Source organism: Panulirus ornatus, chromosome 2 (genome assembly GCF_036320965.1).
Source record: "Panulirus ornatus isolate Po-2019 chromosome 2, ASM3632096v1, whole genome shotgun sequence".
NCBI classification, from domain to species: Eukaryota; Metazoa; Arthropoda; class Malacostraca; order Decapoda; family Palinuridae; genus Panulirus; species Panulirus ornatus.
In genome coordinates this window covers 52846448-52866001 of record NC_092225.1, presented here as the reverse complement: position 1 = coordinate 52866001, position 19554 = coordinate 52846448, and the positions used below count along the sequence as shown (strand labels likewise).

Below are 19554 nucleotides of genomic sequence, written 5' to 3'. Positions count from 1 at the left end.
TACCATCTAGAATGTCTGCTGTACCATCTAGAATGTCTGCTGTTCCATCTAGAATGTCTGCTGTTCCATCTAGAATGTCTGCTGTACCATCTAGTATGTCTGCTGTACCATCTAGAATGTCTGCTGTACCATCTAGTATGTCGGCTGTACCATCTAGAATGTCTGCTGTACCATCTAGTATGTCTGCTGTACCATCTAGTATGTCTGCTGTACCATCTAGAATGTCTGCTGTACCATATAGTATGTCTGGTGTACCTCTAGTATGTCTGCTGTACCATCTAGTATGTCTGCTTAACCATCTAGTATGTCTGCTTTACCATCTAGTATGTCTGCTGTACCATCTAGTATGTCTGCTGTACCATCTAGTGTGTCTGCTGTATCATCTAGTATGTCTGCTGTACCATCTAGAATGTCTGCTGTACCATCTAGTATGTCTGCTGTACCATCTAGTATGTCTGCTGTACCATCTAGAATGTCTGCTGTACCATCTAGTATGTCTGCTGTACCATCTAGTATGTCTGCTGTACCATCTAGAATGTCTGCTGTACCTTTAGTATGTCTGCTGTACCATCTAGAATGTCTGCTGTACCATCTAGTATGTCTGCTGTACCATCTAGAATGTCTGCTGTACCATCTAGAATGTCTGCTGTACCATATAGTATGTCTGGTGTACCTCTAGTATGTCTGCTGTACCATCTAGTATGTCTGCTGTACCATCTAGTATGTCTGCTTTACCATCTAGTATGTCTGCTGTACCATCTAGTATGTCTGCTGTACCATCTAGAATGTCTGCTGTACCATCTAGTATGTCTGGTGTACCTCTAGTATGTCTGCTGTACCATCTAGTATGTCTGCTTTACCATCTAGTATGTCTGCTGTACCATCTAGAATGTCTGCTGTACCATCTAGTATGTCTGCTGTACCATCTAGTATGTCTGCTGTACCATCTAGTATGTCTGCTGTACCATCTAGAATGTCTGCTGTACCATGTAGTATGTCTGCTGTACCATCTAGTATGTCTGCTGTACCATGTAGTATGTCTGCTGTACCATGTAGTATGTCTGCTGTACCATCTAGAATGTCTGCTGTACCATCTAGTATGTCTGCAGAGTAGACATTTACGCCAGTCTACGTAGTAGAGTGTTCTGCGGGTCGTCTGCTGCTGAGCTGTGCACGGTGGTAGGTACGACCCTTATATACCGCGGCGGTCGGTACGACCCTTAAACACGACTGCGGTAGGTACGACCCTTAAACACGACGGCGGTAGGTACGACCCTTAAATACCGCGGCGGTAGGTACGACCCTTAAACACGACGGCGGTAGGTACGACCCTTAAACACGACGGCGGTAGGTACGACCCTTAAACACAATGGCGGTAGGTACGACCCTTAAACACGGGGGTGGTAGGTACGACCCTTAAACACGGAGGTGGTAGGTACGACCCTTAACACAGCGGTGGTAGGTACGACCCTTAAACACAGCGGTGGTAGGTACGACCCTTAAACACGGAGGTGGTAGGTACGACCCTTAACACAGCGGTGGTAGGTACGACCCTTAAACACAACGGCGGTAGGTACGACCCTTAAACACAACGGCGGTAGGTACGACCCTTAAACACAACGGCGGTAGGTACGACCCTTAAGCACAATGGCGGTAGGTACGACCCTTAAGCACAACGGCGGTAGGTACGACCCTTAAACAACGGCAGTAGGTACAACCCTTAAACACAACGGCGGTAGGTACGACCCTTAAGCACAACGGCGGTAGGTACGACCCTTAAGCACAACGGCGGCAGGTACGACCCTTAAACACAACGGCGGTAGGTACGACCCTTAAACACAACGGCGGTAGGTACGACCCTTAAACACAATGGCGGTAGGTACGACCCTTAAGCACAACGGCGGTAGGTACGACCCTTAAGCACAACGGCGGTAGGTACGACCCTTAAACACAACGGCGGTAGGTACGACCCTTAAGCACAACGGAGGTAGGTACGACCCTTAAACACAATGGCGGTAGGTACGACCCTTAAGCACAACGGCGGTAGGTACGACCCATAGTAATGATGGCCTGACCTTTGACCCGACTTGTAACGGTCAGCGAGAATAATGGACTCAGCAAAGTGGTTGAGGAAAATGGGATTTAGAGGCGTTAATGTCACTGGGTTTAAGAAATACTACGGTTGATGATATTCATAGAAGAAGATTTGAGGGAATATTGCATGTGAATAGTGGAAAAGGAGTATACTGCCAGATATACTGGTTAGTATATCAAAGGAGTACACCGCCAGATATACTGGTTAGTATATCAAAGGAGTATAGTGCCAGATATACTGGTTAGTGTATCAAAGGAGTACACCGCCAGATATACTGGTTAGTATATCAAAGGAGTATACTGCCAGATATACTGGTTAGTATATCAAAGGAGTACACCGCCAGATATACTGGTTAGTATATCAAAGGAGTATAGTGCCAGATATACTGGTTAGTGTATCAAAGGAGTACACCGCCAGATATACTGGTTAGTATATCAAAGGAGTATACCGCCAGATATACTGGTCAATATATAAGTTTCAGCACAACCTTTTTAGCTCTGTCCATAGAACTGCTCTCACTAGCCCACACACCTCTTGCTGACAAGATGAACCCACCTCGCACCACACATACTGTCCTCAGGCCATTTTATTTCCAATACGTCCATACCGGTGGCAGACACCCTCAACCTGGCCTCAACAGACCTCTTCTTCCACACACTCCTCAGTGCACCCAGGACCTTGGCCTCCCTCTTTAGCCCCTTTGGTTCCATCTGCTGCTGCTGGTGCGTGCATGCACCCGACAGGTGTCTTACGTACTTGACTTCCTTCAGGTCTTCCGTCCTCGAGACTTTATCTTCGAACGATCCTGTCTCATCCCACCGCTGCTCATCATTGCCTTACATTTGTTCACATTTACTCTCGGATCGATCCACACACACACACACACACACACACACACACACACACACACACACACACACACACACACACCTTATTCCTCGTTGTATTTAACAAGTTTCTATTTACCTCATTTATTCGCGACACCTTCCACTTTGTCTCTGTGTCAACTCTATCATACGCTTTCTCCCACATCCATGAATACCACATGCAGTTCACACCTTCTTACTAAATGATCATCATACAAATTCGTCAAAGCATAAACTTGGCCCACACGTCCTCTACCTCTGCAGAAAGACACACTGTTCTTCTACAATCGGATGTTGTATTCACGTCACCATCCGCTCTGTTGACACTCGCCCATTTGCCTTTCCAGGTATACTTTACGAATTTAGACATTACTGTTGTCCCCTTTTTCATTTATATATATGTATTCCGCCAGTTCCTAACGAAATTACTCTACCAGCAACACTCTGACCTCCCTTTCTTGAGAAAAATGGCCTGAAATCCCATCCACTCCTGCAATTTTGCCACACTGCATCATGCGCAAGGCTTTCACCACCCTCTTTCTTTTCTGCAAACCATAGTGATAAGGATAATGATGATGATAATGGTAATTGAAACCCACGACACTGTCTAAATCACTGATAACAAAATGAACTCTTCCTCGCCACACTGACGCGAGTTGAATTCATGGGTGTTTGTAAATAAATGATACTTTCAAGAAGCTAATAATCACCTCGTGTCGGGAATACCAAACCAGGGGAAGGGTCCTGGACCTTCCCCTGGGATTAGTTAGTATTCGGTGCCCTTCATCCCACCTGGACCAGAGCTCATTACGGTGGTATAAGTCAGGTGGTCTAGGAAGCAGGCCGTACGTGGGCACCAGTGGGGTGGTCAGGTTGTGGGTGTATGCTGCGGCCGAGGGGAAGATGTTCTTGTAACTGTGGGTATGAGGTGTGAGGTGAGGGGAGGGTGAGGTGTATTATGGTAGTGTGTGTTATGAAGACGTGGGTATTTTAGCGTGTACTGATGATCATGATAATAATGGTACACTTGGTGTGTAGTTCCCTCCATTTATATATGTCAGACGAAAGGAGAATGTATGATTTTCTCCATTTGTTCATCTGTACAGTAATTGATTTATGAGATCTGTTATCGTAAAGGAAAATAGAAATGTTTGGTTAATAGGTATTGTGTTGAGGCTCTGTTGTCCTGGCCCCTGGCCACCGTCACCACACCAGGGCCTCAGTAGCGGGACTTCCTGCCCTACACACTCGAGCCCCAGGACTTGGCACAGCCCGGCCGTGGCGTGGCGGGGAATGGGGCCGCCTCCTGCATCGCTCAGGAGGCCCTTGGAGACGCCTCCAGTGTCGCTGTAATGACAGGTTCCTCACGAGATGAACCTTCGTCTGCGATGAGGGAGGAGGCGATGGACGGAAGACGGGTAGAACACAGAAAAAAAGAAAGAAAACGTAGGGAAGAAACTGCAACACATTTTCTCTCCCCCCTCCCCATCTCTCTCTCTCTCTCTCTCTCTCTCTCTCTCTCTCTCTCTCTCTCTCTCTCTCTCTCTCTCTCTCTCTCTCGCGTTGCGTTACGTCGTGAACAGTGGTGGATCATTGTGGCCTGGTGCGAGTAAGGTGTCGTTGAGTTTGGCAGGGGTTTTGGCGGAGCGCGTGAGAGGCCATCAGATCCCGATGGCGGCGGATCTGATCCTCCTCATTGTGGCCGGCATCAGACAACGTGCACGGGACGATCAGATAGATAGCAAGGCGTCGCCCTGATTGCCATTGTGTCCCGTCGGCCAACATGGGCAAGACCATCTGATACGGTTGGGCCCATTTTGGGGCATGGGGGAGGGAGGGTCGAGGTGAGGGCTCAACAATGTGTAAGAGACCATTAGACTGATACAGGATCGATATGGCTCAAGAAATGGTAGGAGACGGTACAATATATATATATATATATATATATATATATATATATATATATATATATATATATATATATATATATATATATATATATATATATTCCTATGTGTCCACGGGGAAAAATGAAACACGAAAAGCTCCTAAGTGCACTTTCGTGTAATAATCACATCATCAGGGGAGACACAAGAGAGAAATAGTCAGTTGATATGCATCGAAGAGACGAAGCGAGGACGCCATTTGGTAGACACAAGAAATATAAGTCAGTTGATATACAACGAAGAGACGTAGCTAGGACGCCATTTGGCGTTAATTGATAAATGAAATGTTATTACTCAAGTCAATACAATTATCATAATTTTTAACATGATTAAACGTGTTGAAAATTATGATCATTGTATTTACTGGAGTAATGCCATCTCAGTTATCAACTCTAACTCTTGTACCACGATATATATTGAGTCTTCTATTATTTAATGCACAAAAAAATAACCTTGATGTTAGTGAAGGTCTATACAAATTGGATAGCTTTATTGTTGATAAAAATATGTAAACAGTTCCCTTTCTTGTCCACTTGATAAATTTTATGATATGCTTGTTGCCAGACCTGCCCAACCTCCGTTCAGGTAGTCGTCACATGTTTACCAAATGGCGTCCTAGCTACGTCTCTTCGATGTATATCAACTGACTGTTATATTTCTCTCTTGTGTCTCCCTTGATGATGTGATTATTATATGAAAGTGCACTTGAGAACTTATCGTGTTTCATTTCCCCGTGGACTCATAGGAATATACTTGATCACGCGCTCAACGGTGATCCTTTCCAATACATATATATATACATATATATATATATATATATATATATATATATATATATATATATATATATATATATATATATTCATCCCTGGGGATAGGGGATTAAGAATACTTCCCACGTATTCCCTGCGTGTCGTAGAAGGCGACTAAAAGGGGAGGGAGCGGGGGGCTGGAAATCCTCCCCTCTCTTTTTTTTTTTTTTTTTTTTTAAATTTTCCAAAAGAAGGAACAGAGGGGGCCAGTTGAGGATATTCCAAAAAAGGCCCAGTCCTCTGTTCTTAGCGCTACCTCGCTAACGCGGGAAATGGCGAATAGTTTAAAAAAAAAAAAAAATATATATATATATATATATATATATATATATATATATATATATATATATATATATATTATCCCTGGGGATAGGGGAGAAAGAATACTTCCCACGTATTCCCTGCGTGTCGTAGTAGGCGACTAAAAGGGAAGGGAGCGGGGGGCTGGAAATCTTCCCATTCCGTTTTTAATTTTCCAAAAGAAGGAACAGAGAAGGGGGCCAAGTGAGGATATTCCTTCTCAGGCTCAGTCCTTTGGTCTTAACGCTATGTCGCCAATGCGGGAAACGGCGAATATATATGTAGAAAAAAAATGTATATATAAATGTGTATATATGTATATATATATATATATATATATATATATATATATATATATATATATATATATATATATATAGTGTGTGTGTGTGTGTGTGTATGTGTGTATGACTGAAGTGAGTATGTAATACGATAAGCTTAAAACTAATGATGTAATCTTGGAGGGTAAAGTTAGCGGTAATGTCTGCTAGATTAATTAGGTTGTCGCTATCATCAGGGTCGCTCATGAAGGCCACAGCTCGTGCTGGCTTGGCCCGGTGGCCGCCTTCGTGCTTGCCCCTCCGTCTTGGGTAGGCGGGAGAGGGTGTTCGAGTCCTCCTTTCGGAGGGTTGGAACGATAGGTCTTGCAGCACACACGGGGTCTCTCCTCCTGAGGGCGACGCTAACGGGAGGGAGGCAGAAAGAGAGAGAGAGAGAGAGAGAGAGAGAGAGAGAGAGAGAGAGAGAGAGAGAGAGAGAGAGAGGCGACAGTGACATAATTTCAACCATGATGACCGCCGACACTTATCCTAGCTCTGTTCTGACGCGTGGATTCGAATCCACGGGGGTGAACCACCCACCGAACCTCACCCGAACCTTAGACAAAGACCCGAGGGGGATCGGGCGGGGGTTTCGGGGGGGGGGGGGGGGCTGATGCTGTGGAGGTATATGGTCCGTTCACGTATTGGTTTCTGGTCGTACTGAGTGACCAGGAAGTATGATATGTGATAGATTTCCCTCAACTGATTTAATTTCTTCAGTTCTCTTCCCCCATTCTCTCCGTGTTCGTAGACATTTGTGGTCTTCGGTTCACACTTGAGGTCCGAAGGCCCTCAAGGGTGGGTCAGAAAGACTCGCCATTGCATAACACACTCCGAACTGAGGTCGAGTTTATATTGTTTTTAATGGCGTTGATGAAAAGTCCTCTAAATTGATGGCTTGAGATCAGACCGAGAGAATATATATCTCTCCTTCTTCATGGCTGGGGAAGATTTTTGGGGGTAGACGAGTTTGGTAAGGGTTTGTTGGAGTGTTGGAGAGAATAGGGGTGATGTGGGGGGGGGGGGAGAAGAAGCTAAGGAAAGCGAAGGAAATTAGATGGGCGAATAGATCCTCAGGCTCTATTCTGGTGCTCGAAAATGAATTGCTACCATATTTGATGTACTAGATAGCGACCATCCGGGCGAGTGTCTGAAATAGCGAACAGCCTTGGGAACATCTAAGATAGCGACCAGCCTAGCGAGCATGTAAGATAGCGACCAGCCTGACGAGACTGTAAGATAGCGACTAGTCTAGCGAGCATCTTAGATAGCGACCAGCCTAGTGAGCATACCAGATAAGTGACCCCCTCGGGGCCTCTGAGTGGGGGATGCAGTGGGTACATCATCATACCCAGGCCTGGGGGTCCGAAAGGGGGACCCGGGAATTTCGTAGGGTCTCAGAAAATCAACAGGGCGCTCCAGTGCACCCCTCCTCCATCTCCCATACCCTTTCTGACCTTACAGCTTGTGGTATAAAAACCTCAGTAGATAAAAAAAAAACAGGATGACTAATGGAGAAGGGAAAAGGGGGGACAACGAAAGAAGCATTGTACTCATGGACCACCCTAGCGAGCGTCCAAGACAGCGACCACCTTAATGAGCATCCATCCAAGACAGCGACCACCTTAGCGAGCGTCTATCCAAGATAGCGGACCAACACGGCCATCTCCCCCTGGCCACTCCATGCTGGCCAGGGAGGAATGTACCCTAAACACTGCGACGCGTCTTTGAACACCAAGCCCAGCCCTGAACAGCTGAACATTACCATTTGAACAAGTCTGGCTGTTATGAACACTGGATAATCCTACAGTCGTAGGATCAGACACCCTCTGTACGAGGAAGGAGCAAGACTTTGTTTCTTTTAAGCCTACGATCCTGTGTTTTAGTGTGGCATTATGTAGCTCGTATGTATTGTTTCCTATGTATCATTATTACATATTCAGGATGACGATGGTGTTTGCTGCCTATCACTCTATATATGAATTAGCTTGACTGGTGTTTTTGTCTAAATTCAGGTACTCCTCTGTGATTTAGAATTAGTGCAAATGTTTCCTTTCCTTCCCCTCAAATATATATAATTTCTTTCTTATATCTCCTCTGATGATGTGATTATTACACGAAAGTGCACTTGGGAACTTATCGTGCTTCATTTTCCCTGTGGACTCATAGTAATATCTTGATCACGCGCAAAATTGTGATCCGTTCCAATATATATATATATATATATATATATATATATATATATATATATATATATATATATATATATATATTTTTTTTTTTTTTTTTTTATACTTTGTCGCTGTCTCCCGCGTTTGCGAGGTAGCGCAAGGAAACAGACGAAAGAAATGGCCCAACCCCCCCCCCCATACACATGTACATACACACGTCCACACACGCAAATATACATACCTACACAGCTTTCCATGGTTTACCCCAGACGCTTCACATGCCTTGATTCAATCCACTGACAGCACGTCAACCCCTGTATACCACATCGCTCCAATTCACTCTATTCCTTGCCCTCCTTTCACCCTCCTGCATGTTCAGGCCCCGATCACACAAAATCTTTTTCACTCCATCTTTCCACCTCCAACTTGGTCTCCCTCTTCTCCTCGTTCCCTCCACCTCCGACACATATATCCTCTTGGTCAATCTTTCCTCACTCATTCTCTCCATGTGCCCAAACCATTTCAAAACACCCTCTTCTGCTCTCTCAACCACGCTCTTTTTATTTCCACACATCTCTCTTACCCTTACGTTACTTACTCGATCAAACCACCTCACACCACACATTTTCCTCAAACATCTCATTTCCAGCACATCCATCCTCCTGCGCACATCTCTATCCATAGCCCACGCCTCGCAACCATACAACATTGTTGGAACCACTATTCCTTCAAACATACCCATTTTTGCTTTCCGAGATAATGTTCTCGACTCCCACACATTTTTCAAGGCTCCCAAAATTTTCGCCCCCTCCCCCACCCTATGATCCACTTCCGCTTCCATGGTTCCATCCGCTGCCAGATCCACTCCCAGATATCTAAAACACTTCACTTCCTCCAGTTTTTCTCCATTCAAACTCACCTCCCAATTGACTTGACCCTCACCCCTACTGTACCTAATAACCTTGCTCTTATTCACATTTACTCTTAACTTTCTTCTTCCACACACTTTACCAAACTCAGTCACCAGCTTCTCGTACCCTCGTACCCTCATCTGAAGGAGATACGAGAAGATCCAACGCCATTAGTGAAGTATGAAGAAGAACAGCTTCACTTTGTGTCAAGAAGTAATAATAACTTGATGGTTGCACGTCTTCATCATCAACGCATTCTAGACACACACACACACACACACACACACACACACACGGGTTCCTAGTACAATGTCTTCCCCTCTCTCACTCACGGTACATAGTGGGAACGCTACAGCGACGTGTGTAGTGGAAACGCTACAGCGACGTGCGTAGTGGGAAGCTACAGTGAAGTTGGGTCCTTTGAGAGGCACGTGTCTTCCTTACCTCTCGACTTACGGCTAAAAAATATTACATCATTAAGGACCAGATTGTTTATATTACCAATGGGATGCTCGATCTAACCTGCGATTTATGCTATCATCGTAGTCTTACCTGGGGAGTGGGGGGGGGGGGGGAGGTGAGTGAAGCATTTTCTTCCTCCGAGGTACAACGCTAACGACCAACTGGTCGTAGGTACTTGGGGTATGAACCACCCATCTTGGTATGTGGACAGGTTCACCTGGACGGAGTTCAACACTTTCTTACCCCCTTCCCGAAGGTAAAGGAGATAAGGACCAAGTTACACTTTGTTAACAATGGCATGAGGGACCTACCCTGCGTCCGGCCTCGTTGTTATGGAGATTCATGAGGGCTCGGCTGCTCACCCTCCGTCCCGATTTCTTTTTCCGCTTCACCAGTTTCCGGTCCCGGGCGTCCACGAACCTGGAGCGAACACGAGACACGTTACCTTGAGGCTAAGTGAGGTGGCGCGCTTGCCCTTGAACACGAAGGGCGTGACCCTTGGGTAAGATGCCTTGACTTGGCCTTTGGTCCGACACTGTCTTGCCCCTGTAGCACTGTCATGCTCAAGGATTGTACCTTCGTGTTCAAAGGGGTTAGTTTGCCTTTGAAATGAATGTGATATTAGATTTATTGCTGATCTAAGTATAGTGGTGGAGGTACTTTTAAGATATGATTACTTGAGTGATGCTCAATACATGATTAGAATAATTAAGTACACGAGTAGAAAATTTGAATAAGGATTAATGGATTAATGTCTAAGTCATTTATTGAGTAGGATTAAAAGGATTAATGTCCACGTCAGATATTGAAATACCCCAATTAAGATTAACAGATAAGTCGAAGAGTTAAGTTCTTCAGTCATGAATAGAATAAATAATGATTGAGTATTTAGTAAAATAATTAAGTTCTCCTTAACACATTATGTCGCGTTTTTTATTTTCAAAGTGATTTTGGGTCAATAGTCGAACAAACACATTGAAATATTAATAAAGTTTAGTCTAACTTATGATAGAAATCAAGGAGTTATCTCAAAGCACGATTCCATTAAGGAATAGGATATATATTTTTTAGCCTTCTTGGAAAAAAAAAATGTATGCATTAATAAATTTGGGAGACATTACTAAATCCGCTTAAAGTGTGCAAGAATTATGTATTTTCTGATAATATCTTGGAATATTGATAATCTGTTATCTTTATGTAATGCCGTTAAGTAACTTGAAACACATCACAATAATCGATTTAAATTTAGCATTTACTACACAAACGTAAGTTTCTTATACGATGTTCCAAAGGTGAGGACTTCGATTAAAGAGAAAGACTTCGATGAAAAAGAAATATATACTTTATATTTCGATTGAAATAGACGGTCCTGTTTTTAGTAACGGAATTACCGTTTTCTTTAACGAGTAAGTCTTGATAATGCAAATGGTTGTGTCTTTCTGTTCTACTGGTAGATTGGTTGAAACTTATAAAAAATAGATTGTAGAAATATTTTGGCTATATCGTTATTGAATAATTGAATAAATCGTTTACTGTGTCACTTTAAGTCTTACAATGATATTTGGTCATTTACCGAGGAGATCAACTGCTGTGAGAAGGTCTTACACGTATTAAAGACAAAACTCAATTTGTTTATTGGAAAAAAAATGTTTATTGGTATATTGAAATAATGTAGAAGAAAGTTTGTAATTAATTTTTTCGTTTTTCACACTGGCAGTAAATTACCGTATTTTTTTTTTTTTTTTATACTTTGTCGCTGTCTCCCGCGTCTGCGAGGTAGCGCAAGGAAACAGACGAAAGAAATGGCCCAACCCCCCCCCCCCATACACTACATACACATGTCCACACACGTGTATACATACCTACACAGCTTTCCATGGTCCACCCCAGACGCCTCACATGCCTTGATTCACTCCACTGACAGCACGTCAACCCCTGTATACCACATCGCTCCAATTCACTCTATTCCTTGCCCTCCTTACACCCTCCTGCATGTTCAGGCCCCGATCACACAAAATCTTTTTCACTCCATCTTTCCACCTCCAATTTGGTCTCCCTCTTCTCCTCGTTCCCTCCACCTCCGACACATATATCCTCTTGGTCAATCTTTCCTCACTCATTCTCTCCATGTGCCCAAACCATTTCAAAACACCCTCTTCTGCTCTCTCAACCACGCTCTTTTTATTTCCACACATCTCTCTTACCCTTACGTTACTTACTCGATCAAACCACCTCACACCACACATTGTCCTCAAACATCTCATTTCCAGCACATCCATCCTCCTGCGCACAACTCTATCCATAGCCCACGCCTCGCAACCATACAACATTGTTGGAACCACTATTCCTTCAAACATACCCATTTTTGCTTTCCGAGATAATGTTCTCGACTTCCACACATTTTTCAAGGCTCCCAAAATTTTCGCCCCCTCCCCCACCCTATGATCCACTTCCGCTTCCATGGTTCCATCCGCTGACAGATCCACTCCCAGATATCTAAAACACTTCACTTCCTCCAGTTTTTCTCCATTCAAACTTACCTCCCAATTACCGTATATCAGTGATAATAATTCAGTCTTTTATATTTCAAGATGTTCTGTATGCACAAATTACTATGTTTTTTCTGAATAATTTCAGTGATGATGCTAGAGTTTGTAATGATATTTAAAGTTAGAATGTACAGATTCATATAAACAACTTGTGTGAATTTCATCAGTCGTTCGTATGTATGTATGTATGTATGTGTGTGTGTTTCCCGTTTTTCTTTTTTTCATTGTAAGAAAATTTTGGTATTTGTTATTTGTAAGATTGTCTCCAAAAACAGGGTGAAGCTGTCAACAAAAGCCTGTTTGGTTAATGAGGTGGTTCGTGGTAGACTTGAGTATTGATGGTAATTGTAACTCATAATTGTTTGAGCTGCAAATCATTTGTCATTAATTGTTTTACTTAGAAATAATTTGCTGATGATTGTTTTTAGCTAGAAATCATTTACTGTGTTATTGTTTACTTTCTACTTGTTTATTGTTTACTTTCTACTTGCGCTGCAGTTTATAAACACGTTTGAATAATTATTATCAATATTTAGCAAGCTTTTTTTCCAATAAATCTCTTTTCATTTTATAAAACTGGATATGTGTGTGTGTGTATTCCACGACCATGTTAATTGACTCTTTTATTCACCAAATTGAAAAAGAAAAAACTTTGAATCTTATTTAACATGGAACTTCTCTTTATAGCATAATTATTCACTCTTGAGAATTTTTTATTTTACTGCCCGTGAATAAGATGTTCACTCGGACGTAGAGTAATAGATCCACATTAAAATGAGACAAAATACATGAGAAGATGAAGTTGTTGGCCAGGTGTGGGACGCCAACCACCCAGGGTCTGCCCGGGGGGTCTGTCTGTCAGTGTGTTGTGTGTTTTTGACGATGTCAAGACGCTGGCATTTCTGTGCCAGCGTCTTGGAGCTTTCTTGTAGTTGCTACTACTGCTCGGTCGCCAGGAGGCTGAGGCACCAGTTATATTGGACCTGTGTGTGTGTGGAGACAGACATGAAATCAGGGGAGAATATATATATTTAAAAACAGGTAGAGAAAGAGGGTGATGAAAAGGGAGATAAGGAGGTGAGGGTTGAAGTGGAGGAAGGCAAGAGGGATGAGATAGTGATGGGGGGAGAGAATGACATGTAAGTAATATCATCCTGGCAATGATTTATGCTGGCGTCCAGTGGATACGTGGGGGGAGGAGGCTGAAGGGAAATGGTTCCAATTTGAATATTATTTATTTGGGTTAGTTCATCAGTCGACGTTACTTTAACTGTATAAAGTTAAAATTCAACGTTCAGTAGATATGAATTAATGTTTTCTTAACAGTATGTTAGTTTTACGATTGGATTTTTGCATACTTTTGTGTGTACTTAAGATTACTACAATCTCCTACGTAAAGTAGGTCGGTTACTTATTGTGAGGAGGAAGACCTGTCTTGTATGGGGTATCAGAGAAAGGCTTAAGGCTTAAGTCAGGAGACCTCCAGGGGGAGGACCATAATCAGGAGACCTTCAGGGAGAGGACCATGGCCAGGAGACCTCCAGGGAGAGGACCATAGTCAGGAGACCTCCAGGGAGAGGACCATAGTCAGGAGATCTAAGTTTAGAAAGATAACACAGGCCTGGGAGAGGTCGAAGGCCAGAAAGAGGACCATGGCTGGAGAAAAACCCAAGGTCAGAGACCATAGGGAGGTCTAAGGCTAGTGGACTATCCAAGGACAGGGAGAAACCCCGAAGTTAGAGGGAAAGAAACCCAAGGCTCGTGGGTTGGCCTAAGGCCAGGGAGGAGAACCCCGTGGCCGAGAGAGAGAGAGAGAGAGAGAGAGAGAGAGAGAGAGAGAGAGAGAGAGAGAGAGAGAGAGAGACTCAAGGCCGAAGAGAAACCTAAGGGCCAGAGAGGGGACCCAGGCCCAAGGGACTGGCGAAGCCTTACTCCAAAAACTTTTTTTCTCAAGTTGACCTCATGAAAAGGTCAAAAAATCCCCCCCCCCCCCCACAGCCCCATGACCAGCCTTAGCCACATCCCCATTGCCTACAGTCGGGTTGACCCACCCACGCCACCCCACCCACACCCCACGCCACCCCACGCCACCCCAGCCACCCTCACCCACCTCACCCCACCCCCACCCACCCACCCACCCACCCACCCCACACCCCACCCCACGCCATCCACCCCAGCCACCCTCACCCACGCCACCCACCCTCACCCACCCCACCCACCCACCCCACCCACCCCAGCCACCCTCACCCACCCACCTCACGACCTTACCTTTTGGAGAGGGAGACGCCGTAGGCGATGTTGTCGGAGCAACCTGACCACTGGAAGCCGTGCTGGGTCACGCCCCGCACCGACCTGTCACATCCACAGTCGTCCAACTCACCCGAGGAACAGCGACGCGTGATGGCGTGCGCCACGCCCGCGGACGAGATGGCGTGGACAAATGCGGCCTCCCTTGTACCTGTACCACGCACAATGGTATTAGTGGACCTTATGGTACGTGTACCTGTACCATACACATGTTTCCAATGTACCCCACGGTACGTGTACCTGTACCATACACATGTCTCCAATGTACCCCACGGTACGTGTACCTGTACCATACACATGTCTCCAGTGTACCCCACGGTACGTGTACCTGTACCCTACACACATCATTGTACCCCACGGTACGTGTACCTGTACCACGCTCAATGGTATTAGTGGACCTTATGGTACGTGTACCTGTACCATACACATGTTTCCAATGTACCCCACGGTACGTGTACCTGTACCATACACATGTCTCCAATGTACCCCACGGTACGTGTACCTGTACCATACACATGTCTCCAATGTACCCCACGGTACGTGTACCTGTACCATACACACATCATTGTAAACCACGGTACGTGTACTTGTACCATACACATGTCTCCAATGTACCCCACGGTACGTGTACCTGTACCATACACATGTCTCCAATGTACCCCACGGTACGTGTACCTGTACCCTACACACATCATTGTACCCCACGGTACGTGTACCTGTACCACGCTCAATGGTATTAGTGGACCTTATGGTACGTGTACCTGTACCATACACATGTTTCCAATGTACCCCACGGTACGTGTACTTGTACCATACACACATCATTGTACCCCACGGTACGTGTACCTGTACCACGCTCAATGGTATTAGTGGACCTTATGGTACGTGTACCTGTACCATACACATGTTTCCAGTGTACCCCACGGTACGTGTACTTGTACCATACACACATCATTGTAAACCACGGTACGTGTACCTGTACCATATACATGTTACCAGTGTACCCCACGGTACGTGTACCTGTACCATACACATGTTACCAGTGTACCCCACGGTACGTGTACCTGTACCATACACATGTTACCAGTGTACCCCACGGTACGTGTACCTGTACCATACACACATCATTGTAAACCACGGTACGTGTACCTGTACCATACACATGTTACCAGTGTACCCCGCGGTACGTGTACCTGTACCATACACACATCATTGTAAACCACGGTACGTGTACCTGTACCATATACATGTTACCAGTGTACCCCACGGTACGTGTACCTGTACCATACACACATCATTGCACCCCACGGTACGTGTACCTGTACCACGCACAATGGTATTAGTGTACCTTATGTTACGTGTACCTGTACCATACACACATCATTTTAACCCACGGTACGTGTACCTGAACCATACTCATGTTACCAGTGTACCCCACGGTACGTGTACTTGTACCATACACACATCATTGTACCCCACGGTACGTGTACCTGTACCACGCACAATGGTATTAGTGTACCTTATGGTACGTGTACCTTTAACATACATACGTTACCAGTGTACCCTACTGTACATGTACCTGTACCATAAGCACGTTATCAGTGTACCCTACTGTACGTGTACCTGTACCATAAGCACGTTATCAGTGTACCCTACTGTACGTGTAGTGTACCATACACACATCAGTGTACCCTACGGTACGTGTACCTGTACCATACATGTTACCAGTGTACCCTACTGTACATGTACCTGTACCATAAGTACGTTATCAGTGTACCCTACTGTACGTGTACTGTACCATACACACATGAGTGTACCCTACGGTACGTGTACCTGTACCATACACACATGAGTGTACCCTACGGTACGTGTACCTGTACCATACACACATGAGTGTACCCTACGGTAAGTGTACCTGTACCATAAACACATGAGTGTACCCTACGGTAAGTGTACCTGTACCATACACACATGAGTGTACCCTACTGTATCGCGCCCATCCTCCTCATCTGCATATCTATAACATGCACAGCATTGCTTTGCTTCATTTACATAGTCGCCGTTGACATGAGCGCGCCGACCCCGCTCCCCTGCACCATTCATTATTGCATCCCTCATTTGCATACACCCGACGGTCACGATCGAGGAGTACGTTCATTAGGGCTCCCCTGATTTGCATATCCATTACAGTAGAGCCTCGCCGTCGTGTTCTGTATTTTCCGCAATTATGTACCGGGGTTCCACTCATTACATCAATCCCTCATTTGCATATGATTTTACAAAAAAAAAGAAGAAAAAAGGTTTATATTGTAAACGCATCTCTCTCACTCACACACACACTGTTGTAGACGGAGGTTGAGGGAGGGGAAGGAGGAGGGAATTTGTTTTATTTCGCTCGTGTCAAACACATTTGCATATTGCGTCACCTTGATTCTCATGTCGTAGTAGATATCCAGTGTTGACGTATGTGGGTCATTCAAACCACACAGCTCCGGGACCGCCAGCTGTGTGTGTGGTGATGGTGGAGGCTGAGGGAGGGAGGGAGCGAGGGAGACAGACGTTCATTGCCACTGGAGAGAAGTGGACGTAGACTGGGCCGAGTGAGGAAGCTCTCTCTCTCTCTCTCTCTCTCTCTCTCTCTCTCTCTCTCTCTCTCTCTCTCTCTCTCTCTCTCTCTCTCTCTCTCTGTGGTGTGAGGGGTTATATTGTACTGCAGGTGTGAGGGGTTATATTGTACTGCAGGGGTGAGGGGTTATATTGTACTGCAGGTGTGAGGGTTATATTGTACTGCAGGTGTGAGGGGTTATATTGTACTGCAGGGGTGAGGGGTTATATTGTACTGCAGGTGTGAGGGGTTATATTGTACTGCAGGTGTGAGGGGTTATATTGTACTGCAGGTGTGAGGGTTATATTGTACTGCAGGTGTGAGGGGTTATATTGTACTGCAGGTGTGAGGGGTTATATTGTACTGCAGGTGTGAGGGGTTATATTGTACGCAGGTGTGAGGGTTATATTGTACTGCAAGGGGGTGAGGGGTTATATTGTACTGCAGGTGTGAGGGGCTTATATTGTACTGCAGGTGTAGGGGTTATATTGTACTGCAGGGGTGAGGGGTTATATTGTACTGCAGGGGTGAGGGGTTATATTGTACTGCAGGGGTGAGGGGTTATATTGTACTGCAGGTGTGAGGGTTACATTGTACTGCAGGGGTGAGGGGTTATATTGTACTGCAGGTGTGAGGGTTATATTGTACTGCAGGTGTGAGGGGTTATATTGTACTGCAGGTGTGAGGGTTATATTGTACTGCAGGTGTGAGGGTTATATTGTACTGCAGGTGTGAGGGTTTATATTGTACTGCAGGGTGAGGGTTATATTGTACTGCAGGTGTGAGGGTTATATTGTACTGCAGGTGTGAGGGTTATATTGTACTGCAGGTGTGAGGGGTTATATTGTACTGCAGGTGTGAGGGGTTATATTGTACTGCAGGTGTGAGGGTTATATTGTACTGCAGGTGTGAGGGGTTATATTGTACTGCAGGTGTGAGGGTTATATTGTACTGCAGGTGTGAGGGTTATATTGTACTGCAGGTGTGAGGGTTATATTGTACTGCAGGTGTGAGGGGTTATATTGTACTGCAGGTGTGAGGGTTATATTGTACTGCAGGTGTGAGGGTTATATTGTACTGCAGGTGTGAGGGGTTATATTGTACTGCAGGTGTGAGGGGTTATATTGTACTGCAGGGGTGAGGGGTTATATTGTACTGCAGGGGTGAGGGGTTATATTGTACTGCAGGTGTGAGGGTTATATTGTACTGCAGGTGTGAGGGGTTATATTGTACTGCAGGTGTGAGGGTTATATTGTACTGCAGGTGTGAGGGGTTATAATTGTACCTGCAGGTGTGAGGGGTTATATTGTACTGCAGGTGTGAGGGTTATATTGAACTGCAGGAGTGAGGGGTTATATTGTACTGCAGGGGGAGGGGTTATATGTACTGCAGGTGTGAGGGTTATATTGTACTGCAGGTGTGAGGGTCTATATTGTACTGCAGGTGTGAGGGGTTATATTGTACCTGCAAGGGTGTGAGGGTTTATTGTAACTGCAGGGTGAGGGTTATATTGTACTGCAGTGTGAGGGGTTATATTGTACTGCAGGGTGTGAGGGTTATATTGCTCTGCAGGTTTTGAGGGGTATATTGTACTGCAGGTGTGGGGTTATATGTACTGCAGGTGTGAGGGTTATATTGTACTGCAGGAGTGAGGTTATATTGTACTGCAGGTGTGAGGGGTTATATTGTTACTGCAGGTGTGAGGGGTTATATTGTACTGCAGGTGTGAGGGGTTATATTGTACTGCAGGTGTGAGGGGTTATATGTACTGCAGGGATGAGGGGTTATATTGTACTGCAGGTGTAGAGGGTTATATTTGTACTGCAGGTGTGAGGGTTATATTGTACTGCAGGGTGTGAGGGCTTATATTGTACTGCAGGGTGAGGAGTTATATATAGTACTGCAGGTGTGAAGGGGTTATATTGTACTGCAGGTGTGAGGGTTATATTGTACTGCAGGTGTGAGGGTTATATTGTACTGCAGGTGTGAGGGTTATATTGTACTGCAGGTGTGAGGGTTATATTGTACTGCAGGTGTGAGGGGTTATATTGTACTGCAGGTGTGAGGGTTATATTGTACTGCAGGGGTGAGGGTTATATTGTACTGCAGGTGTGAGGGGTTATATTGTACTGCAGGTGTGAGTGGTTATATTGTACTGCAGGTGTAGGGGTTATATTGTACTGCAGGTGTGAGGGTTATATTGTACTGCA

General features: G+C 45.0%; 1 protein-coding gene across 2 annotated transcripts in view; it reads right to left on the bottom strand.

Moving 5' to 3' along the window:
- The window catches only part of LOC139756400 (protein Wnt-4-like), a 652581-nt gene that overhangs the window by 43063 nt on the left and 589964 nt on the right, over positions 1–19554 (bottom strand). For both annotated transcript variants that reach the window (XM_071675820.1, XM_071675828.1), the window contains 2 exons: positions 14701–14890; positions 10195–10303 (listed from right to left, as the gene is read on the bottom strand). In XM_071675820.1, the coding sequence (XP_071531921.1) occupies positions 10195–10303; positions 14701–14890 (299 nt within the window). The remainder of the gene's footprint in view (positions 1–10194; positions 10304–14700; positions 14891–19554) is intronic.